Source organism: Lithobates pipiens, unplaced genomic scaffold (assembly GCF_037356315.1).
Source record: "Lithobates pipiens isolate NorthernLeopardFrog02 unplaced genomic scaffold, aLitPip1_a1.2 Scaffold_28, whole genome shotgun sequence".
In the NCBI taxonomy this organism is placed as follows: Eukaryota; Metazoa; Chordata; class Amphibia; order Anura; family Ranidae; genus Lithobates; species Lithobates pipiens.
Window position 1 is genome coordinate 160,345,002 of NW_027507789.1, and position 26,095 is coordinate 160,371,096.

The following is a 26,095-nucleotide window of genomic DNA, read 5'->3' on the forward strand; positions in this document are numbered from 1 at the left end:
GCTGAAAAAAAATAAAAATAAAATTTCTCCATCCACACAAGCGAGGTAGATTAAGTATTCCCCCCACCCCCGTCATGTATTTTGACAATAGGACACAATGAGCCCTTGAGGGGGGTAACGGTCACACATGCAATCAGCCTATAATTGACTCCGCCCCCCTTCTTCCCTAAACATTTATTCTCCTACTTATTTTTTGTTTATTTCAAAAAAAATCATTTTGTACATTTTTTTAAGGTGTTGCATAAATTAAGAAAAAAAAAAAAAAAAAAAATATATATATATATATATATATATATATTTTTTTTTTTTTTTTAATAAACTTGCAATGCTTTGTACTAGAATCATTATTTTATTTTAATTTAAACATTATATGTCTACAGCAACTGTAACTTTTTTTAAGCCAACACTCCAAAGTATAAAGTGTGTGTGGATTTTTTTGTTTTTGTTTTAGTTTTGTTATTATTTTATCTATGGATTGCATAAAAAATAAAATCATTTTCTTAAGACGATATTACCAAGGGAAATCATTGTTCTAAGCAACATATACAGTAAATGTAACTTTTTTTTAAGCCAACGCTCACATTTCTTAGTGCCCAACATATAAGCTGTCTTTTAAATGCATTCTGTGGCTTTTAATCACATTACTGTACTATATCTAGAATAATAATGGATTTTTAACGAAACTACAAAACTTTGTCCTTTTACTAATACAGAAAGCAGTCAGCCTGAACAGCCTTCCAAACCATCATTCATGGAGTATTTTGAGAAGAATGAGAACCAGTTGGGTGCCACAGAAAAGAGCAGTGCAGTAGAGTCTCCCAGTTCCTTTGAATGGAAAATACCCTTGAATGGAGACTACAGCTTTGTGAGTATTGATTAATCCTGAAGTATAAAGCTCATGTGTACTATACAGTATATCAGCAGACAACTAGTGGTCCACTGATGGTCCATGAAATAAATGGTGGTTCACAGAGGTTCTGCCGCAAATCAACATTATGGCGCATGTATACCACCCAATGTTGTTTCCAGTTGGGTTCTCAATGCGTGCTAAAAGTCACTACTGTCAGCATGCATTTATACCCAAAACCTCCTCTGTAGTTCTGGCTTCTTCTGAACTCAGAGGGAGACGCCAGGTGTAGTGCAGAGAGCAGGACTTGAAGGAGGGGACTTCCAATGGCAGTGCTGATCACAGACTGTGGGAGGGAGCGCGGAGCTCGAGCACAAGGCTTTGATGAGAAGGTGAGATCCAATGAGTCTGTGTAAGGCAGCAGTGTGATGCAGAGGGGGGAAATTCATGTTTGTGGTCTGCAGGATTCAACATTGTGAGTTTAGTGGTCTGTGAGTTCAGAAAGGTTGGCGAACACTGATATATATTGATGTTATACAGGTAAACCAGTGATCATTGGTATACCCAACAAATTTACCCAGTGATAATGTATGATCAGAGCTACAGGAAAATAACTATTTTCGGGAGGTAAGTATAAACTGTTGGTTACGCTTACCATCAAACTGTCCTACAATCAAGCTGTAGCTGTCAGTAGAATGTGAAGAGAGTACAGCAGTGCTGTTAGCAGTTTCCTCCAGTCCGTGCAATCTCTACTTCCAATCCCTACTATTTTATGAATAAAATAAGCCACTATAGTGGCAATTTTATGGGGCACCCAAATTTCAACGTTTTCTACTAAATGCCCCCTTATCTTTAAAAGGACCATGCATGTACATTCACTTGATGCTTATGTGCAGGTACACAGCAAAATCCATCTAATGTCTATAGGATGCTATACACCAGCGGTTGTGGATGAACACTTAGCTTAAAGAAATGATTTGCATAGCTCCATCCACTATCACGAAATGAGGGGTAACTCCTTTTACCCCTTTCACACTGAGGCAGTTTTCAGGCATTTTAGCGCAAGAAATGGCACCTGTAAAGCTCTTGAAAGCTGCCTCCCATTCATTACAATGGGTATTTACACATCCGGGCAGTGCGCTTGCAGGACTTTCGGAAAAGTCCTGCAAGCAACATCTTTGAGGCAGTTTGGGAGTGCTGTATACTGCTCTCCCAAAATGCCCCTGCCCATTGCAATGAATGCCATTGATTTATATAAAGGAGGCATACCCCAATAAGAAGCACCCACCAGGACACCATATCGTCATCTATAGGATATCCTTATGGTGACCTATCACAGTACCCTGGACCACCACTGTCTAGTTTACGCTGTGATCTTACAATGGTAAGGTAAGGAGCCACTTTACCCTCAGGTGTGATTACACTGAATTAAAACACAAATTATTTACACAACCACGCTAACACAGTGTGTTCATTGGAATCCAGGAATCTGCTTTTTGCACTTTATTCACCATAAATTATTTGAAGATTTATGCTCACTTTGTTCTTCCCCCCATTTTTTTTTTTTTTTGGCACTAGCACTTTATTTCGTTTTGGGACAGCACTGTTTTAGATCCTATCCCTTTGCACTTTGTTTGCATATTGGAAGGTATTACCTATATTTTGAGTACTTAGCACTTCAGTTTGTATATTGTTTATACTGTGCTTTGTTGAAGTATTTGTTTGGAGTTCATCATTCTGAATTTGTTTGCACTTTACAATAGTCACTCAGCACTTATATATTTGTCTAATATCACTTAGAGCGCAGCACCATCTATTGATTTTGTAACATACCTAATTTATTGACACATTGGTTTCTACAGCATAGCACTTTTTACACACCTGAAGTCTGACAGTTGCCACTTCATATCATATATGATAAAAAACTGAGTTTCTTACCGGTAACATCCTTTTCCGGGAGTCTTTCAGGACAGCCACCGTAGAGAGACCCTGGCTCCTCCCCTCTTAGGAAACACCGCCTTCAATTTCACAATTTAAGTCTCATCCTCCCTCCGCCCCCTCAATTCTTCCAGAGTACCTCCAGCCAACTGGGGGGGAGACAAGAACAGGTCAAACAAACAAACTGCTGTCCTGAAAGACTACCAGAAAAGGATGTTACCGGTAAGTAACTCCGTTTTTCCCAAGTCCGTCTTTCAGGACAACCACTGTAGAGAGGATAAGTGAGCACCTTACCTTATGCCGCGTACACACGGGCGGACTGTATGGCGTACTTAGTCCGTCATACAATCCGACGGACAGTCCGTCATACTTTCGACTGAACGGACTTGACCACACACGGATGCACAAACAGTCCGTCGAAAGCTTGCGCGATGACGTGTACAGCACGTACGACGGGACTAGAAATAGGAAGTCCAATACACAGCAAAGCACCCTTCCGCCGTGTAAATCCTTTCTGAGCATGCGCCATTCTTAGTCCGTCGAACTAGCCTACTGACGAGCGGATTGTCCACTGAAACCAAAGTACGACGGACAGAATTTTGAAAAATCCGAAATACTTAGTACGCCAGACTGCACGCTGAAAAAGTCAGCTGAAGCCCACACACAAGCGGACTGTCCGCTGAAATGTGTTTCGACGGACTAAGTACACCATACAGTCCGCCCGTGTGTACGCGGCATTAGAGTGGGACTACTGCTTGCAGCACTTTACGACCAAAGTCTTGGTCCTTGGCTGACAGAAGATCCAATCTATAGTGCTTCACGAACATAGAAAAACTGGACCACGTCGCAGCTCTACAGATCTGTTCAGGAGAAACACCAGTCCGCTCTGCCTGAGAAGTTGCCACTGCCCTGGTTGAGTGTGCCCTGATCCCAACTGGGGGTTCTAACCCCCCTGTCACGTAAGCCTGCCCAATGGCTGACCTTAACCATCTGGCTATTGTACGTTTAGAGGCTCTGGAATCCTTCCTAGCCCCTGAAAATAACAAACAACAATGAAAATAAGTGAATCAGACTTCCTGAACTGACTTGTGCAATCTAAATAATGAAGGACGCATCTTCTAACATCCAATCTATGAAAAATGTGTTCCTGTTCTCTCACCGGATTTGAACAGAAAGTAGGCAGCACAATCTCCTGGACTCTATGAAAACTAGAGGCTACCTTGGGTAAAAAGGCCAGATCCGTCTTAAAAATCAAACGGTCCGGAAAAACCTGAAAAAAGGTGCCCTAACAGAAAGGGCTTTGAGTTCACTCACTCTCCTTGCCGTAGTGATCGCCACCAAAAACACCGTTTTGAGAGTGATCAATCTTAACGAGCAAGATTCAAATGGCTCAAAAGGTTCTCCTGTGAGAACCTGTAAAACTAATGAAAGAACCCCTACTGGGAAGGGGGAATTTCTAACGGGTCTCTGCCTACTTAAGGCTCTAAAGAACCTCACTATCCAAGGGTCTGTTGCTAGATGTCTTTCCAGAAATACGCTTAAAGCGGATACCTGACCCTTCAAGGTTCCAAGGGCTAAACCTTTATCTGCCCCTGCCTGCAGGAACTCTAGAACGGCTACCGAGCTGCGCACATCAAAGGAGTTCTCTGAGCACCAGCTATTGAACCGCCTCCATACCTTCAAGTAAATGGTCTGCGTTTCCTTTTTCCTGCAACTTAGAGTGCTACTAAACGATCCGAGAACCCTTTGCCCCTCAGCAATTCCTCCTCAGTAGCCAAGCTGCAAGGTTCCACCGCTCCACCTGAGGACAGCAGATTGGACCCTGAGAAAGAAGATCCTCCTGGACTGGGAGAATCCAGGGGGGTTCCACAGACAGGCCCTTCAGAATGGAGAACCATGGCCTCCTGGGCCAGTGTGTCACGATTAGAATAAGAGTAGTGTTCTCCGCCTGAAACTTCCTCAACACTGCAGGGATCAGAACGGGAGGGGGGGAAGCATAGCACCTGGAGAATCTACAACTCTGTGCTAGTGCATCCACCCCCAACGCCCCATCCCCCCTGTTTATGGAAAAGAAGATGGCTACATTTGCGTTTTCCCTCGAGGCAAAGAGGTCTATCGAAGGAATCCCCCACTTTTGGGTGACCATTTCGAAAACATCTTGCTTGAGAACCCAGTTGCCTTCTCTCAGTGTTCTCCTGCTGAGGAAATCTGCTACCTGATTTTGCTCCCCCTTCAAATGTATCGCTGAAAGGGACAGGACATTTGCTTCGGCCCACCTGAGGATGGCTTTTGCTAGGGCCCATAAGGATCTGCTCTTGGTGCCCCCCTGCCTGTTGACGTAAGCCACTACCGAGGAGTTGTCCGACCGGACTCTCACATGATGTCCCCGGAGTTCCCTCTGAAAGGCCCTGAGTGCTAGATCTGCTGCTCTCAGCTCCCTCCAATTCGAGGATCTCTTTGACTCCCTCCTCTCCCAGGTACCTTGTACCAAACGGGAGTCTAGGTGCGCACCCCAGCCTGAGCCGCTCGCATCGGTTGTAACCACCCTAGATACTGGTAGAACCCACTCTAGACCTTGCGACAAATTTGCCCCCTTTCTCCACCACCAAAGGTACCTCTTGACCTGAGTTGGAACCGAAACCAGGAGTCCAAAGACCCCTGGCTGTGGTCCCAAACCCTCAAGATGAATAGTTGCAAAAGGCGGAAATGTAACCCTGCCCACTGAACTGCTGGGAGCGTGGATGTTAGCAAGCCCAAGGCCAACATGACCTTCCTCACTGATATCTGACGGCTGCCCTGGAGAAACAACAATGCTTTGTCTACCTTTTGGATTTTCTCTAAGGGAAGGAATACCTTTTGTTCTGTTGAGTCCAACACATACCCCAGGAAAGTGACCCTTTGGGATGGAATTAAGTTGGACTTCTCCAGGTTCAGAAGCCACCCCAGGCTCACTAACAGGTCTTTTGCTACCTATAGATCCCGAATCAACTGCGCCGAAGAAAGGGGCAAACAGGTGAAGATCGTCGAGATACGCGATCACCGAGATTCCCCTGAGACGCAGGAATGCCAGAACTTCTACCATCACTTTGGTGAAGATACAGGGGGAAGAGGATAGCCCAAAGGGAAGTGATTTGAACTGGAGGTGTAGCACCCCTACTGAGGTTTTCACTGCCAACCTGAGGAAACGCTGGTGGCACTCTGCGATGGGAATATGCGGGTATGCATCTTTTAAATCTATCGATGCCATGAAACAGTTTGGTGGAAGAAGTGCCTTCACCGAGTAAACTGAATCCATCCGAAACCTCCTGTAGGTGACTGAGACATTCAGAGGCTTCAGGTTCAGGATGAGCCTGAACTTTCCCGAAGGCTTGCGAACCACAAAAATGTGAGAATAGAAGCCTTTGCCTGTCTCTCCTGCTGGGACCCGTACCACCACCTCCTGTTCCTTTAACTCCTGAAGAGAGGAAAGGAGGGCAGACGATTTTTCTGCACCCTTTGCAGCTCGGTGACGAGGAGTCTCGGTGGGGGGGGGGCTCTGAACTCTGAAGGCCCCCAACCTTCCTCCCACGTGACCTTGTCATTGAGACTTTTTGGGCTGTTCAGGAGGGCGAAAAATCGCTCCCCCACGCCCTTTGCCCTTCAGCCCCCAACTTTTCTTCTGCCGATCAGTTTTAGGGGCTTCAAACTTTTCTGAGGACGAGTCTTTCTTTTTGACTGCTCCCCATAATTCCTCTTAACGGGAAAGGCCTTTTTCTTATCAGCCGTGCAATCTAGCACTGCTTCAAGACCTGGCCCAAACAGCAAGTCCCCTGTAAAAGGGATCCCACAGAGCTTTGTTTTGGACGCAGTGTCCCCCTTCCATGTCTTCAGCCATAAGGCCCTCCTGGCTGAGTTGGTCAGGGCCGTAGACCTTGCAGACATTCGCACAGATTCAGCCGAAGTATCCGCAATGTATGCTACCCCCTTAAGCAGCATGGGAAAGAAGGATAGAATAGTCTCCTTTGCTGTCCCTGCTTCAATGTGTGCCTTAATCTGGGTAAGCCAATACTCCATATTACGAGCCACCACTGTGGCTGCCATGGCAGACTTAAGATTTCCCTGTGATGAATCCCAGGCTTTCTTCAGAAGTGAATCCATCCTTCGATCCATAGGGTCTGAAAGTATCCCCATGTCCTCAAAGGCCAGATCAGTATGTCTGGACACCTGAGAAAAGGCAGCATCTAACCTGGGAGATTTATTCCAGACAAGAGCCTCCTCTTCCGCAAAAGGAAACCTTTGTTTCAACGCACCAGAAAAGAAAGGTTTTCTTTCGGGATCCTGCCATTCCTTCTTGATGACATCAATCAAGACATCATGAACCGGGAACACCGGCTTTTTCTGTTCCCCCCAGGCCCTTGTACATCTGATCGTGGAGTGACAATGCCTTCCTTTCCTTCTGTATACCTAAAGTGGTATGAATAGCTCCTAAGAGCTCCTCCACTACTTCCAGGGAAAGTTTATACCGTGAGGTTCTTTTGGATTCCCCATCCAATCCCTCACCATCAGATTCCCCTTGGGAGTCTGAGGCGGCACTGTCAACTTCTTCCTCAACTTCCTCTCTGGAACCCCCTGGATTCTCCCCACCCGCAGGAGGAACATCCACTGGGCTAGGTGGTTCACTCTGCTGCGCTGGTGGAGGAGTGCTCTGGGGCTGAGGCCACTGGAAACTAGAAAAGATAGTTTTGAAGGACTGGAAAGTACTAGAGAGTTCCTTCACAGAAGCCGCCAGGTCTGCACCCTGTTCTGCTGCCTGCTCCCTAACCCAACCCCTCAATACACTCCTTACAAAGTGCCTTGGTCCAGGAATCCCCCATAGAGGCTCTACTCGAAGGACACTTCTTCCTAGAACCATGGGGGGACTTGCTCCTGGCTTTCTGAAATACAGAAATAAAAGAGAGGGCAGCATGAGTTTAAAAAAACACCAGCGCTACTTAGAGGACCACTAGGTGTGCCCCCCTAGGACCAACCACCACCAGGATCCCAGACACACTCCCCTTCCCCCCGACCACCAAGGGGGAATAACACCAGTGGAGCTACTGGTTACAGAGTAAGGGAACACCTCCCCAGGGTTCCCCTTACTTTTGAGTGGCTGGTGCTGTTGTCCCCAGGAGCTCTTGAAGCCTCAGCTTCGGACATTCTCCTGTTGAGGAAGAGTGGTACGAACGTGCCTCCGACAGCTGCCTGTACAGCTTAGAGAAAGAGGCTGCACCAGCCGAACGCTTGGTCCCCTTTCACAAACCGCGTCCGAAACCGGAAGACGCGGATCCAATGAAGATGTCAGCCCCCACCGGAACTGACATCGCCCGTCATCGGGTCCGGCCCCCAGCTCCAAGCCGACTGCAAACACAGGGGGACCTAGGACATCCTGCTGCAGCTCCCCACTGGGCGAACGAACGGATGGACCTCCCCGAACTTCTTGCTTTCCCCAAGCGAAGTTTGGAGTGCGCGGAAAACGGTCAGTACGAAAGTCCAGCTCCCCAGCCGACCGGACTGTCGAATGTAGTCCGATAGACAATCGGACTGCCCATCGGAGCCAGAGAGACCACTGTCTCCTCCACTCTAGATAACATAGCCTCAGTCTCCCCGACTGTTTAGCTAAGGTTCCTTAGCGGTGTCTCCCCACCGGAGGAAACACCATAACTGAGGGGACGGAGGAAGGATGAGACTTAAATTGTTAAATTGAAGGTGGTGTTTCCTAAGAGGGGAGGAGCCAGGGTCTCTCTATGGTGGCTGTCCTGATAGACGGACTTCAGAAAGCTGAGTCTCAAGTCTATTTTGCCACTGGGGAATGCTGCCTTTCTCCTCTAATAATCATGTGTTAAAAATAGACTTTTTCCTGTAGGCCTTATGCCCTGTACACATGGTCAGACATTCCGACCACAAAATCCATCGGATTTTTTCCGACGGATTTTGTCCGAAACTTGTGTTGCATACACACGGTAGGACAAATTTGTCTGAAAATCCAATTGTTCGGAACAAGGTGGCGTTCGTTTCGTATGACGGGACTACGTAGAGGCTAGTAGCCAATAGCTTTTGTCTCATAATTTGAACAGAGCACCCGTGGCACTTTGTCAGTCGGAATTCTCTACAAACGATCGGAAAAAGTCAGATCGGATTTTGTTGTCGGAAAATTTTAGATCCAGCTCTCAAACTTTTTCCGTCGGGATTTCCGATGCAAAAAGTCCGATAGAGCCCGCACACGATTGGATTTTCCGACAACATAATCCGATCTGACTTTTTTCCGTCGGAAGGCCCGACCGTGTGTACAGGGCATAAGTCTCTCTTGTTCTCACATTCTCCCACACTTCAGATCCAGCGGCAATAATAAACACCTTCCAGCACTAGAACTGACAACACCCAGCTCACCCACCTCCACTGCTCCTGTACCCTCCTGAAATTTCACCACTATCACCACTCCCACACAAGTGCCCGCCATAGCACATCTGCTCCCTGCAACTGCAGTCTTCCTCCCGGACTCTATCTGGCTTCAATTGTTTCTACTGCCCAGTTTGTCATTGTTTAATGCAGCTCCACCCCTTCCTCCATCTGCCGATGTGCTGGAGCCTGGCTCTGTGGCATCTGGTTAGTTAGCAGAGCTAATAAAGCCGACCACTCCTTGCACACACAGGCCACCAGTTGGCCTATACACAATCCCAAAGGTGCCGCCAGGCCTTGTCTCAAATATTTGCAGGTTTCCACCGCCACTTCACCTATGAAAGAAGTGTTTTAACTGGAAGCTCTACTTCTACATTCTTACAGAAGAACCTCACCAGCACATCCTTCCCCAGCCACCTCACTTGGAAAAGAAGGAAAGGCTGCACACCAACAGAAACGATCCAACGTGAATTTATTGTTTCAATATGACTCACACATAAAAGCCACCAGGTTTGAAGAGCACTATTGATGGTGTGAAATGTGTCACCTCCTGGGTCCCATGTCTTTGTCTTGGTGGCTGTTGTGTGTGACTCATATTGGATCAATAAAATCATGTTTGACCGTTTTCGTTGGTGTGTAGCCTTTCCTTCTTTTCCAATTGTCTTCAGTGGCGAGCCGTGACTAGCACCAAGCACATCCAGATGGCACTGATTTGCTCACATGGTGTGAGCAAATCACTCCAGGTGATTGCTGGCACATCAAATAAGAAAGTTGGAACTTCAGGACTGGAAGGCATGCACATCACACTGGAAGGTGGGCACATCAGACTGGATAGTAGGCAGCTGGGGCGTCAGACTGGGTAGCAAGCACTGGGACGTCAGACTGGGTAGCAAGCACTGGGACGTCAGACTGGGTAGCAGGCACTGGGACTTCAGACTGGGTAGCAGGCACTGGGAATTCAGACTGGGTAGCAGGCACTGGGACTTCAGACTGGGTAGCAGGCACTGGGACTTCAGACTGGGTAGCAGGCACTGGGACTTCAGACTGGGTAGCAGGCACTGGGACTTCAGACTGGGTAGCAGGCACTGGGACTTCAGACTGGGTAGCAGGCACTGGGACTTCAGACTGGGTAGCAGGCACTGGGACTTCAGACTGGGTAGCAGGCACTGGGACTTCAGACTGGGTAGCAGGCACTGGGACTTCAGACTGGGTAGCAGGCACTGGGACTTCAGACTGGGTAGCAGGCACTGGGACTTCAGACTGGGTAGCAGGCGCTGGGACTTCAGACTGGGTAGCAGGCGCTGGGACTTCAGACTGGGTAGCAGGCACTGGGACTTCAGACTGGGTAGCAGGCACTGGGACTTCAGGCTGGGTAGCAGGCACTGGGACGTCAGACTGGGTAGCAGGCACTGGGACGTCAGACTGGGTAACAGGCACTGGGACGTCAGACTGGGTAGCAGGCACTGGGACGTCAGACTGGGTAGCAGGCACTGGGACTTCAGACTGGGTAGCAGGCACTGGGACGTCATACTGGGTAGCAGGCACCGGGTTGGCAGGTTTAGGTGGGTCATCAGGTTCAACTGGCACGAACGCAGGCTGGAACAGGTTGGTTGGTGTGGAGGCAGGTTGGGTTACTGGCAGGATTGTGCGGGTCGGAAAGAACTTTTGTTTCTTTTTTGGCTTTGCCACTGCAACTTTGTACGTAGGTGCAGGGCTATAAAATGTAGCTGGGCAAAAGGAAGACCAAGGAACAGTGGCTGGAGGAGGGTTTTATGGGATTGTTACAGGTGGAGGAGAAGAGACAGGTGGATTGAAGGCAGGATAGGTGCTACACTTGGAGACTGGGTAATAATATTTGGTAGGAAGCTGAGTAAACTGGGTTGTAGCTGAGGTTGCCATAGGCAATGGAGAGATAGATTCTTGGGAAGGCAGGTGATTAATGGCAAGGCTGGAATGTTGTGGCTTAGATAAATGCAGGAGATCTGACCATGCCTGTAGCACAGGCTGAACAAACGCTGATTTACACACAGCCTGACTAACCAGAGATTGCACTGAACGAATGCACTCAGACAACACCTGCTGTGAACAAGAGGAATAATGTTCCATGAAATAGGCTCTAATACCCATACCAGAGATTCCACTTGGCCATAATTGAAGAGGGGAGAAAAATCATCACTTCCTTCGGGAAAACATGACAGGACTGGCTTTGCACATAACTGAATTAAGGGCTGAACATCCTCAAATGACATGTAGTCCTGATCAACCAGGGAATGAGCTGATCGGATGGTTTCCATCAGCTGGTCACTACTCCACCCTTTTAAAATCTGGCAACAATATTCACCATCCTCATCTGCCAGCAGAGAATAATAACCACCACCACTTTTTGCGATTCGGCACTGCGTCACATTAACTGACAATTGCGCGGTCATGCGACATGGCTCCCAAACAAAATTGACGTCCTTTTTCCCCACAAATAGAGCTTTCTTTTGGTGGTATTTGATCACCCCTGCAGTTTTAAATTTTTGCGCTATAAACAAAAATAGAGCGACAATTTTGAAAAAAAGCGTATTATTTTTTACTTTTTGCTATAATAAATATCCCCCAAAAATAAATAAAAAAAAACGTTTTTTTTCCTGAGTTTAGGCCGATACGTATTCTTCTACATATTTTTGGTAAAAAAGAATCGCAATAAGTGATTATTGATTGGTTTGCCCAAAATTTATAGCGTTTACAAAATAGGGGATAGTTTTACGGCATGTTTATTAATATTTTTTTTTTTTACTAGTAATGGTGGTGATCAGCGATTTTTATTGTGACTGCGACATTATGGCGGACACATCGGACATTTTTGACACATTTTTGGGACCATTGTCATTTATACAGCAATCAATGCTATACAAATGCACTGATTCCTGTGTAAATGACACTGGCAGTGAAGGGGTTAACCAGGGGGTGGCAGTGTAGGGGTTAAGTGTGTCCTAGGGGCGTGTTACTAACTGTGGGGGGCTGGGCTGTGTGTTAGTGAACACTGATCTCTGCTCCAATCACATGAAGCAGAGATCAGTGTCACTTGTTGCTAGGCAGAACGGAGAGATGCCGTTTACATTGGTATCTCATAGTTCAGCCACCCCGTGAGACGATCCCCGTGGCGATCGAGTCTGCGGGACCCGCGACCGGAGTCGCGGGGGTCCTGACCAGCACGTGCGCACGTGATGGCAGGGCGGCAAATACAAATGGACATACCTGTACGCCAATTTGCCTTCCCGTGCCATTCTGCCGACGTATATCATCGTAGGCGGGTCGGGAAGTGGTTAAGGACCAAGCCTATTTTTCAAACTTAGTATTTACAAGTTTAAATCAGCTTTTTTTTGCTAGAAAATTACTTAGAACCCCCAAACATATCTTTTTTTTATTTTTTTTTATTTTTTTCAGACACCCTAGAGAATAAAATGGTGGTCATTGTAATACTTTATGTCACACCGTATTTGTGGTATTTTAGCAAAAATACACATTTTTGAATAAAAAAATAAGACAACAGTAAAGTTAGCCCAATTTTTTTTTTTTTATATTGTGAAAGATAATGTCACACCGAGTAAATTGATACCCAGCCTGTTATGCTTCAAAATTGCACCCGCTCGTGGAATGGCGACAAACGTTGACCCTTAAAAATCTTCAGGCGACGTTTAGAAATTTCTACAGGTTACCAGTTTTGTGTTACAGAGTGAATCTTTTGCTCTTGCTTAAACAATCACGGTGATACCTCACATGTGTGATTTGAACCCCGTTTTTATATGCGGGCGCAACTTGCACATGCGTTCGCTTCTGCGTGCAAGCTCGGCGTGACGGGGCACTTTAAATTTTATATATTTTTTTTCTTTTACTTTTTATTTATTATTTTTATACTGTCCTTTTAAAAAAAAAAAAAAAAGATCACTTTTATTCCTATTACAAGGAATGTAATAGAAAAAAGCATGACAAGACCTCTTAAATGTGAGATCTGGGGTCAAAAAGACCTCAAATCTCACATTTACACTTAAATACTATAAAAAATAAATGTTTGTTTTTTTTTAATTCCCCTTTTAAGACCATTGGAAGTGACGTTTGATGTCGCTTCCGTCATCCAATGTTATGGAGCCGAGTGGGGCGCCATCTTTCCCTCATTCTGCTCCATGTCTCCGCCGCTACCAACAAACAGCTCGAAAGTGGTGGAAACGACCGGTGCGTGGCTAGGAGGGCCTTTTCCGCCTCCCATAAAAGTGATCTTGCAGCCTATCCGCTGCAAAGACCCCTTTTATCAGAAAGAGGACCGTCCGCCATTTAAGAAAATACCGGGTTATGGCCGCTATCTGCAGCCATAACCCTGGTATTCTATGTCAAAGTACTGATGTAGAACGACTGTGGGTGGTCCACAAATCGTTAATGGTTTTTTTATTTGGGTGGAGCCTTATTGTCCTTCTGTAACCACACCAATTTACTTTTAGGCCCCATTCACACCTAACATAATGGGACTGTGCATTTTTTGGCTTGTTTTTCCCACCACATGCATTGCAGAGTAGCTCATGGGACATCTTACCATGTTACCATGTTGTGGTTTGCTACACATGTCTTTTATTATTTGTATTTATTTTATATTTTTATATATATATATATATATATATATATATATATATATATATATATTACACTTTTTTTTTTTTTTTTTACTTTATCGCTATCACAAAGGGACTAACAAGTCCCCCTATGTAATGGAAAGGGCAGGTCCTCCTTATGGAAACATCAGGGGGTCTATGGAGCCTCTCTTGCCCTCCACTGCAGCTAATAAGGTGCAGATTGTGGATGATTAGCTTTCAAAAACCCATAAAAATGATCGGGCAGCCTCTATGAGGTGCACCTACTTTTTTACATAAATGTATGAGGATGACTGTCCTAAAGCTTGCATCTTTTAAAGCCAAATCCATAATGGCCAAATCTTTCTAAGGGCTCATGGGCTTAAAAATGCATCTCTTACAGCTGTTTGACTTTTTTTCTGCCCGTAGGTGTTTACAGGCAATTTAGAAGGCTCTTTACAGGCAGAAAAAAAAACTCTTAAAAAAAAGAGAAAAAGCTTTCAGGGGTGCTGGGCAAACACTCAGTGTACACCAGGCCTTAACATACTTTTTATTCTGGGATTATAAAATTAGGACGTCCGGTACTCTAATGCAGGAATGATATAATAACCTGCACTTTGAGCTTCTTTGTGCAGTACAGTGTGTCTCAATATTAAGGAATGTGTGCTCGATTGAAACCCATTTAACAATGGATACTTCCATATTTCATTATGTTACGTCCACCTCTGGGGTATTAGATTACCTTGAGCATTAGGTGTACACTTATACAGTGAGAGAAAAAGAAGAAAAGAAAACAGAACAACAAAAATATCCAGAAAAACGCATTTCAAAAAAGTTCTAAAGTATTTGACCCCTTCGCAAAACATGACTTAGTACTTGGTGGCAAAACCCTTGTTGGCAATCACAGAGGTCAGACGTTTCTTGAAGTTGGCCACCAGGTTTGCACACCTCTCAGGAGGGATTTTGTCCCACTCCTCTTTGCTAATGGTTTTGAGCTGATGTTTGGTAAATCGAACCTTCAGCTCCATCCACAAATTTTCTATGGGATTAAGGTCTGGAGACTGGCTAGTCCAAATGCAAAAAAAACAATGTCAGCTCTGGCACAGTGGTGTAGTGGTTAGCACTCTCACCTAGCAGTAAGAAGGTTGCTGGTTCAAATCCCAACCACGACACTACCTGCCTGGAGTTTGCATGTTCTCCCTGTGCCTGCGTGGGTTTCCTCCGGGTACTCTGGTTTCCTCCCACAATCCAAAGACATGCAGGTAGGTTAATTGGCTTCTGGCTTCTGTCCAAAATTGGCCCTAGTACAGTGGTGTGAAAAAGTGTTTGCCCCCTTCCTCATTTCCTGTTCCTTTGCATGTTTGTCACACTTAAGTGTTTCGGAACATCAAACCAATTTAAACAATAGTCAAGGACAACACAAGTAAACACAAAATACAATTTGTAAATGAAGGTGTTTATTATTAAAGGTGAAAAAAAATCCAAACCATCATGGCCCTGTGTGAAAAAGTGATTGCCCCCCTTGTTAAAACATACTATAACTGTGGTTGTCCACACCTGAGTTCAATTTCTCTAGCCACACCCAGGCCTGATTATTGCCACACCTGTTCACAATCAAGGCATCACTTAAATAGGAGCTGCTTGACACAGTAAGGTCCACCAGAAGATCCTTAAAAGCTACACATCATGCCGAGACCCAAAGAAATTCAGGAACAATTGAGAAAGAAAGTAATTGAGATCTATCAGTCTGGAAAGGGTTATAAAGCCATTTCCAAAGCTTTGGGAATCCAGCGAACCACAGTGAGAGCCATTATCCACAAATGGCGAAGACATGGAACAGTGGTGAACCTTCCCAGGAGTGGCCGGCCGCCCAAAATTACCCCAAGAGCGCAGCGGCGACTCATCCAAGAGGTCACAAAAGACCCCACAACAACGTCCAAGGAACTGCAGGCCTCACTTGCCTCAGTTAAGGTCAGCGTTCATGCCTCCACCATCAGGATAAGACTGGGCAAAAATGGCCTGCATGGCAGAGTTCCAAGGAGAAAACCACTGCTGAGCAAAAAGAACATCAAAGCTCGTCTCAATTTCTCCACAACACATCTTGATGATCAAATATCAAATCATAGTGTAGCGCTTAAGAAAATTATAAATGACCTAGTTAGTGCATCATCATACAATAATTAACCCAAAACACCTTAAGTGTGAAAATTCATAAATATATATAAAAATAAAATTATAATACAAAAAAATATAAATAAATTGAAAGTCTCTATGTAAAATGTTGATCCAATCCAAACGTGAAATAAGGGTCACCATCCACCTTCTTGCAATGAGGCTAGCATGCAGACACCCTGTGATATTCCCGTCACCTTTCGAAATAAAGGCTTACCGGATAACATGGATCCAAACGAATATATATTCGAAGGATCATGCAAGCTTGTACACTCAGAAGGCGAGATTACAGATGTAAATTATCCAGGGAAGTAACAAGTCAGACTCCTCATACAGATGCCCCAACTAGTTGTTAAATCCTCATCGGTAAACTCCAACTCAAAATGTTGAACTCATACAAAGGAAAATAAGGAGCCACAATAGTGTAAATCCGTTTAGAAGAAAAAATTTAATAAAAAAGTAATGAACTCACATGTAACCAAAGAAATCAAGCGCTTATTCCATAAAAACAGTGCTACAGCAGTAGTCCCGACGCGTTTCGTCCTCTACAGACGTCATCTGGGGTAGGACGTCTGTAGAGGACGAAACGCGTCGGGACTACTGCTGTAGCACTGTTTTTATGGAATAAGCGCTTGATTTCTTTGGTTACATGTGAGTTCATTACTTTTTTATTAAATTTTTTCTTCTAAACGGATTTACACTATTGTGGCTCCTTATTTTCCTTTGTATGAGTTCAACATTTTGAGTTGGAGTTTACCGATGAGGATTTAACAACTAGTTGGGGCATCTGTATGAGGAGTCTGACTTGTTACTTCCCTGGATAATTTACATCTGTAATCTCGCCTTCTGAGTGTACAAGCTTGCATGATCCTTCGAATATATATTCGTTTGGATCCATGTTATCCGGTAAGCCTTTATTTCGAAAGGTGACGGGAATATCACAGGGTGTCTGCATGCTAGCCTCATTGCAAGAAGGTGGATGGTGACCCTTATTTCACGTTTGGATTGGATCAACATTTTACATAGAGACTTTCAATTTATTTATATTTTTTTGTATTATAATTTTATTTTTATATATATTTATGAATTTTCACACTTAAGGTGTTTTGGGTTAATTATTGTATGATGATGCACTAACTAGGTCATTTATAATTTTCTTAAGCGCTACACTATGATTTGATATTTGTTAATTACTCACTGTTTTATCCTTGTGATTGTGTTAGCAGCTTTTTTCTGTTTTTTTTGGATAGCGCAGTGTCACAGGGAACGTTTTTTTGTTTACATCTTGATGATCCCCAAGACTTTTGGGACAACATTCTGTGGACCGATGAGACAAAAGTGGAACTCTTTGGAAGGTGTGTGTCCAAGTATATCTGGCGTAGAAGGAACACTGCATTTCATAAAAAGAACATTATACCAACAGTAAAATATGGTGGTGGTAGTGTGATGGTCTGGGGCTGTTTTGCTGCTTCAGGACCTGGAAGACTTGCCGTGATAAAAGGAACTATGAATTCTGCTGTCTACCAAGAGATCCTGAAGGAGAATGTCCGACCATCTGTTCGTGTACTCAAGCTGAAACGAACTTGGGTTCTGCAGCAGGACAATGATCCTAAACACACCAGCAAGTCCACCACCGAATGGCTGAAGAAAAACAAAATGAAGACTTTGGAGTGGCCTAGCCAAAGTCCTGACCTGAATCCTATTAAGAAGTTGTGGTATGACCTTAAAAAGGCCGTTCATGCTCGAAAACCCTCTAATGTAACTGAATTAGGACAATTCTGCAAAGATGAGTGGGCCAAAATTCCTCCAGGACGCTGTAAAAGCCTCATTGCACGTTATCGCAAACGCTTGGTTGCAGTTGTTGCTGCTAAGAGTGGCCCAACCAGTTATTAGGTTTAGGGGGCAATCACTTTTTCACACAGGGCCATGATGGTTTGGATTTTTTTTCACCTTTAATAATAAACACCTTAATTTACAAATTGCATTTTGTGTTTACTTGTGTTGTCCTTGACTATTGTTTAAATTGGTTTGATGTTCCGAAACACTTAAGTGTGACAAACATGCAAAGGAACAGGAAATGAGGAAGGGGGCAAACACTTTTTCACACCACTGTATATGAATGGGGACCTTGGATTGTGGGCTCCTTGAGGATAGGGACCGATGTGGGTATAGCAATGTACAGGGAAAAGGGACAATTGTAGACACTCACTCAGGTTGAACTGGATGGACTGGTGTCTTTATTCAACCTAACTAACTATGAAACTATGAAGCTCTGACCCCACAACCAACTCTCAAATGTTCACAGTCTATATAGAAAAAGTTCTCTTGCTCTAGGTGCTGCAGCTCTCTCAAAAGATCCACTGAGTGGCAGACTTAATCTGAAATATACAAGCAAAAGAGAGCGCACGGCTGCCCTAGTGTAATTCCATTTTAATGATACAAATGCAAAATCAAACAATAGAGGATTGCACTCACAAACATGGGACTTAGATTGCATGTACAGCAGGATGTGTGTCTCCGTTCCTGGCCCGTATAACTGGGTTGGCTCCCAAGAATGAGTCCAGCCGGCGCTGCGTGACGTCACTCGCGTCAAAAAACATGTAGTCTTGGCAACGGTTTTTTGTTAAAGATCATCATCTCGATCACCTTGTCCTTCCTCTCCGGCCGCAAGTGACGTCACGCAGTGCCGGCTGGACCATGCGTGTGCCCTACAGCAGACACAGCCTGACGAGACGAGGAAACAGAATCCGCAGTGACTTCTCATACCATCACCACTCATTCTTCAGAGCCAACCCAGTTATACGGGCCAGGAAGATAGACATACATCCTGCTGTACATGCAATCTAAGTCCCATGTGTGTGAGTGCAATCCTCTATTGTTTGATTTTGCATTTGTATCATTAAAATGGAATTACACTAGGGCAGCCGTGCGCTCTCTTTTGCTTGTATACTGGAGACTGGCTAGGCCGCTCCAGGACTTTAATGTGCATATTCTTGAGCCACTCTTTTGTTGCCTTGGCAGTGTGTTTTGGGTCATTGTCATGCTGGAATACCCATCCACGACCCATTTTCAATACCCTGGCAGGGTAGGAGGGAAGGAGGTTCTCACCCAAGATTTGACAGTACATTGCCCCGTCCATCATACCTTTGATGCAGTGAAGTTGTCCTGTCCCCTTAGCAGAAAAACACCTCCAAAGCATAATGTTTCCACCTCCATGTTTGATAGTGGGGATGAAGTTCTTGGGGTCATAGGCAACATTCCTCCTCCTCCTCCAAATAGGGTGTGTTGAGTTGAAGCCAAAAAGCCAGATTTGGGTCTCATTTGACCACAACACTTTCACCCTGTTCTTTGAATCATTCTTCAGACAGGCCTGTGCATGTGCTTTCTTGAGAAGGGGGACCTTGTGGGTGCTGAAGGATTTCAGTCCTTCACGGCATAGTGTGTTACCAATAGTTTTTTTGGTGACTATGGTCCCAGCTGCCTTGAGGTTATTAACAAGATTCTGGAGACATGCTTGGCCAGTCCATCACCTTTACCTTCGGCTTCTTTAGCAAGGCAGTTGTCGACTTGGAGGTGTGTTTGGGGTCGTTATCATGTTGGAATACTGCCCTGCAGCCCAGTCTCTGAAAGGAGGGGATCATACTCTGCTTCAGTATGTCACAGTACATGTTGGCATTCATGGTTCCTCGATGAACTGTAGCTCCCCAGTGCCGGCAGCACTCATGCAGCCCCAGACCATGACACTCCCATCACCATGCTTAACTGTACACTTGTCTTTGTACTCCTCACCTGGTTGCCACCACACACGCTTGACAACATCTGAACCAAATATGTTTATCTTGGTCTCATCAGACCACAGGACATAGTTCCAGTAATCCATGTCATTAGTCTGCTTGTCTTCAGCACACTGTTTGCGGGGACTTTCTTGTGCATCATCTTTAGAAGAGGCTTCCTTCTGGAACGACAGCCATGCAGACCAATTTGATGCAGTGTGTGGTGTATGGTCTGAGCAGTGACAGGCTGACCCCCCACCCCTTCAACCTCTGCAGCAATGCTGGCAGCACTCATACATCTATTTCCCAAAGACAACCTCTGGATATAACGCTGAGCAGGTACACTCAACTTCTTTGGTCAACCATGGCGAAGCCTGTTCTGAGTGGAACATGTCCTGTTAAACCCCTGTATGGTCTTGGCCACCATGCTGAAGCTCAGGGTCTTGGCAAATTATATAGCCTAGGCCACCTTTATGTAGAGCAACAATTCTTTTTTTTTTTTTAGATCCTCAGAGTTCTTTGCCATGAGGTGCCATGTTGAACTTCCAGTGACCCGTATGAGAGTGAGAGTGATAACACCAAATTTAACACACCTGCTCCCCATTTACCCCTGAGACCTTGTAACACTAAGGAGTCACATGATACCAGGGAGAGAAAATGGCTAATTGGGCCCAATTTGGACATTTTCACTTAGGGGTGTACTGACTTCTGTTGCCAGCAGTTTATACATTAATGGCTGTGTGTTGAGTTATTTTGAGGGGACAGCAAATTTACACTGTTATACAAGCTTTACACTCACTACTTTACATTGTAGCAAAGTGTAATTTCTTCAGTGTTGTCACATGAAAAGATATAATAAAATATTTACAAAAATGTGAGGGGTGTACTCACTTTTGTGAGATATTGTATAAGTTTGGAACATATAGGATATTCAAACATGAACTTAATCCTACATTGCACCTTTGTTAATATTATAGATATAGGGAGGGCAACAGCATGGTACAACAATATCACTGAAGTATTCCCTCCTACACAGTAGGGGTGAGTGGTAGGTACGCTTCAGCTATAGATGTCGAAACATATAAAATAGCTTTGTTGGCCATGATTCACAACCTAAGAGTGCAGACCTAGGTCTGTCGTATACGCCGCATGCTATCATTCCTAAGGGCCAAGAGGGCCTGATAGAGATAGATAAAAGTGAAAAAAGAAGTAGAAAAGGAAGAAAAGAGGAAGGAAGGAAGTGCAACCCATCATATCCAGATTCATGCTGTCTTAAACCCCATACACATGGCTGAATATTGGGTGGTATCGGCCGGATCAATAGAAACCAGTCGACATTCAGCCCTGCCACAGCTTCTGTCTAAGGAGCATTACTGGAAAAGGTCCTCCGATCAGCATCCGATCAGAGCGCTGACTGGTGTGTTCTGACGGGGAACTATTTCGCTGTCAGAACTCAATAGCTCATCGGGGGAGATTGCTGTACTAGCATTGGATTATTAATACAGGCTCTTCTCCGAAGCTCTATAGTTTATTTTTCGTTCAGCCTGCTGAAAAAACGTAGTGTCTATTAGGCTTTAGATATCTCATGAGGCTCCAGAGAGGTATGTAATCCATGGATCCCAAATTTTCTCAAAGAAAGCAAGTCTATTGTGTAAAATAGCCAAAAGGCTTTCATTAACTATGATCCATGACAGTTTAGACTTCAACAGATTGTTTTACCTTCTAATTTTATTCACTGCTTGTCTATGTGTTGGCATATAGTCACTGGTGTCGGTCTATAATTTGGATAGTGTCCTATCTTCCTGTAGGTGACTATTCCCTCATGTTGAAGAATACACTTCTGTGTCCTCCAATAAGCTACCAAAAAACAAATTTTTACACAAATTCTCATACATCTTTCGGTTGCTAATGGAGCACCTGCTCATCAGTAAGGGGACCGTAAACATTTTTCACCAATTTGCAAATGCTTAGAGCAGTGATTCTCAACCAGGGTTCCTCCAGATGTTGCTAGGGGTTCCTTCAGCATTGGGCAATTTCTGCTTCTCAGATAAGTTCCCACCGACACCATTGATCTTTTTAGCTACCTGTAACGAGGTAATTCTTCCCAATGACCACAAGTGTAAGGACCATTCCTCCCACTGACCATCACACTAATGTATCATGAGTTGTAGATTTCAAATTTTTAGCAGGGGTTCCTCAAGACCGGAGAACTATTTCAAGGGTTCCTCTGTGTTGAGAAAGGCTGGCTTAGACATAGAGGAATAAGGAATGATTAAAAATTTAATTTTGTGAGTAGGCAGTATTTATTATTAAAAAAATTCCAAAAGGTGGAGTAACATTTTAATTATGCTATATTTCTCAATATGCAGCTTTAGAGCGGTGCCTACGCTATTTTCTGCCTGAAAGTCCGATTATCAAGATATATGAGAACATAAACACAATTTTCCCTGGTTGATATCAAACATTTTTCATGCTAAAAAGCATTGTTCTCTTCAATGGAGGAGCAAGTGCTGTAATTAGATATAGCAGGTCTGAAGTCTGAGATCAATACGGTCTAAAGTCTTTACTTCAGCTCAGTATGGGTTTCTGTTGTGATGTGTTTTCTCTCCTTTAAATCAATCTATGTTTATTTTAAACATAATGCATACGTGGATTTGCACCAAGGTCATTAGAAAGATACACCAGTAATAACTGTATTCCCATCAGCTGTCAGACCTGTATTAACAGGGCTCCAAGCAATACATTTCCTCCAGTTTCTTTGCTGAAGAGGCCCTGTCACTTTGTCTTTTCAGATCCACTCATACCTATCTCTGCCATGATACTCTACCATTCCTTCTTCAGAGCCAGAAGTCAATCCCTGTGTAAGCTCTATGTTGAATGGTGTTCAAGCTTTCACTTGGTGGGTGATGCCACCGCTCTCTCATGTGAGAGTGTTCGTGCCTGGTAATAGGACCTTAGATCCAACTACTTCATCCTAAGAGGAGGACTTCTTCTTAGGTGGAAGCACTGGGCATTTCACAAAGTCTCCAACAGAACATCATGGCAGCACAGTAAAAGGGAGTGTAAGTGGTAGCGGTGGATTTCTGGAGACTCAATGGGCAAAATGACAAAGTCCCTTTAACTAGCCTTGTACCTTAAGCATGCTATGTATGCCCAAATTAAATTGACCCGAGTACATAAGGAGTATTTGGCATGCCCTGTTTCCCCCCCACCAACATCCACAACCTGCCACCATTTCTCATCTCTTGGGGACAACCAAGACTTTCTCTAGTTGCCCTAATTTCCCTCATTTGCCCTTCCTTCTGCCACTTAGCTTTTACTTTTTTATTTCTATTTTTAATAATTATTTCATCTTTTTTTTTCCTTTTCATTATTTTTCTTTTTTTATATATTGCAATAAAAATTGTGCAAAATTGAAACTAAAATGCCCATATTTCAGTAGCGAATATCTTTGCAATGCTTTATACCAGAAATATAATATTTTAATTATACAGTACAGGACACAGCCAGAATTTTCATAGACCCTGGGTTAAAGGCTGGTATCTTCAGGGAAAAAGACACTGCAAAGCTTTGCTGGACATGCCCCTCAGTCATACCCCTATACTCTATTCCAATTTTGCTAGTGTCTGGTCTCAAAAATTGTTTTTATTGTTGCCATCACTTCAACCAGAAGGATCTCTGAGCTGGTAGCCTTTTATTGCAAGTCACCTTTCCATGTTCATAGGGGTAAGGTTGTTTTAAAACCTAGATCTGAGGTTGTGTATACTTTCCACCTTAGTTAGGACATTGTGCTTCCTTCCGTTGGTTCACCACCTTCTCATTCAAGAGAGATTGCCCTATACACTCGAAATAGGGTAAAGTTATTGGGGCCTAGCTCTCCAAAGATGGACTCCCAGTTTGTTATTCCAGATGATCATTGCAGATTATCCACTTGTGACCATCTCTCATTGGATTCACTTGACTATTCCCTGTCACTGCTGTTGTTATCAGATACGTGAATACTTCCTGGGTCCTTTGCCACCAGGTATCAGTCTCTCAGGTATGCAAGGCAATTACCTGGTCTTCTGACAACACATTCACAAAGTTCAATTTTGCATATGTAGATGCATCAGCAGATGCCAGCTTTGGACATAAGGTCCTGCAGGCAACAATAGATACTATTCTCCTTTACTGTTGCCTTGGCACTTAGTTTGTTTTAAATGCCATATTCCATCTACAGCGCTATCCTAAAATTAATCAATTTTCAACAAAAATAAGTATGTGAAGTTATACAAATCATCTGCAAAAATGTATATAGTAAGCCAACATAAAGTGCTGATGTTATGAGTCCCAAAAGAAATAGTTAATATTTAAAGTGCTTCAAAAATTCTTCATAACGTGCTTCTTACAAAAAATGCTTCAGTGCAGCTCCTATGGTTTCTAAGTGCTTCATGCAACACTCACTCACATTGATACAATACAAGGAGAATACTGGAAGTGTGGGGTAGTGAAGGAGAGGTGTAGCTGCTTATTCCTGCCAAGGCCCGAAAGGGTAATATCCACAAGCTCATGGAGACTTTGTAGCTGAAAAGCACATAGTTAAAGACATTTGGTAAATGTAAAAGAGCACAGAGTGCTGCATGAAGCACTAAGAAGCCATAGGAGCTGCACTGGAGCCCATTTTGTATTTTGGTAAACAATATACTTGGTTTGTTTTGACCCCCCCCTTTCTTGGGACTGCTTTAGAATGTCACATCGGTTCCAGAATTAAAGTCATACTAAAGTCTTGTTTTTTTTGTTGAAAATAACAAACATGTTATACTTACCCCCTCTGGGCAGTGTCAATACCATTCTGACTACATCATTATACGCACTTTCATGGAAAATCGGACGATCGGTCGTCTGATCTGCTCATAGTGTGAACTAGGTTTAAGTCTCCCAAAATACATCAGAATCAGTTGAATGCTACTGGTTGAGTCACCAACCAGCTTCAAAAATGTTTTGAACGCAGAGACCACTGTACGTGTGTTGTCAGTCATTAGAAGTTGCAGATTTACTCAGAGCATGTTTGAAAATATCATAGCTTTTAGATTGTAATTCTTATAAATTATTCATAAAGTTTAGTAACCATTCATTTTTGCATCATCTCTTCAAAAAGAATGGAGGTCCAACCAGGGCCAAGACAAGGGGTGGCAGGAGGGGAGGCTGCCCCTGGCGCAATGGTTTATTGCAGGGGTAGAGGGCACCCTGACCCTAACCCTAAGGGAAAGGGGAGCGCAGTTTGGCATCTTTGCCCTGGGCGCTGGATGACCTTGTCCCGGAACTGGGTCCAACTGACTGGAGGAAATCTATTGCAATTGTTCTCACTTGATCTAAATGGTCACCCTCTTCCATTTTACTCTGCCTATAATCCCTGTACAGGAAGTAATATGTTTCAAGAAGCAGAGTGGAGAGCCTGGCATTAACTTACCATTTACAATAACCCTTTAAATGTATTTCATTCTATACTGTGTGTCCATGCATAATTGTTCATTCTTATATTTGTATCTTTCTAGTTAAAAGACTGGAGTGTCGATGAACTCCAGAAGAAACTAAACGAACTGGATCCAATGATGAATCGGGAAATTGAAGAAATCCATCAGAGATACCAATCCAAGCGGCAGCCTATACTAGAAGCCATTGATTCCAAAAAACGAAGGCAGCAAAATTTTTAACCTTGCGCTTAACCTGTACACTTCCGTCATCGCTAAACTGGAAGAAACGTGGAAGAACACATGGGACAAACCCTACGTGTCCAGGGGCTCAGCTTTTCATCAAAATACAGGAACAAGTTGAGTTGCTCTAGAAAAAAAATGAACCTCATTTCCTGGGGGGAGAAGTGGAGGCAGGTACTTCTCATCCTGCCCTCTGTGCCCAAGCCTTCTGGAGAACTGAGTGCATCACCTTTTTGCTCCCAACTGTCTCTACCATGTCTCTACAATCTTTTCTGCCCTACATATAGACCTTGGCCACTTATGCTGTAGCCCCCTCTCGGTCAGTGACCGGGACTGATGGCAGGCCCATTTCACAGTCAGATATCCTCCGAAAATCTCTCTTTACTCTGTAGGTACGAGGAATTGAATTTCTAACTGTAGCAGTGTTTTTTGGAGAGTATTTTCAGTTCACTTACTTTAGAATATTGCTTGGAGTTTTTTTTGTTTTTGTTTTTATATCATCTTAAATGAGACTGGACTTTTATATTTTGTAATATATAACTTTTGTGTTTTTTTATTGCAAAATATTTAATATTTTGAAGATAAGCCTTATCGATTTGCATTCGGATGTATAGAATTTATTAAGATTAAAATAATGTTTTGTGTATGAAA

At 43.9% G+C, this 26,095-nt stretch overlaps 1 protein-coding gene across 1 annotated transcript in view; it reads left to right on the forward strand.

Moving 5' to 3' along the window:
* LOC143935721 (serine/threonine-protein kinase 4-like) overlaps positions 1-26,095 on the forward strand; it is a 141,707-nt gene extending 115,612 nt beyond the window's left edge. Inside the window, exons 10-11 of the mRNA XM_077459802.1 lie at positions 714-865; positions 25,286-26,095. Of these exons, the coding sequence (XP_077315928.1) occupies positions 714-865; positions 25,286-25,444 (311 nt within the window). The 3' untranslated portion in view covers positions 25,445-26,095. The remainder of the gene's footprint in view (positions 1-713; positions 866-25,285) is intronic.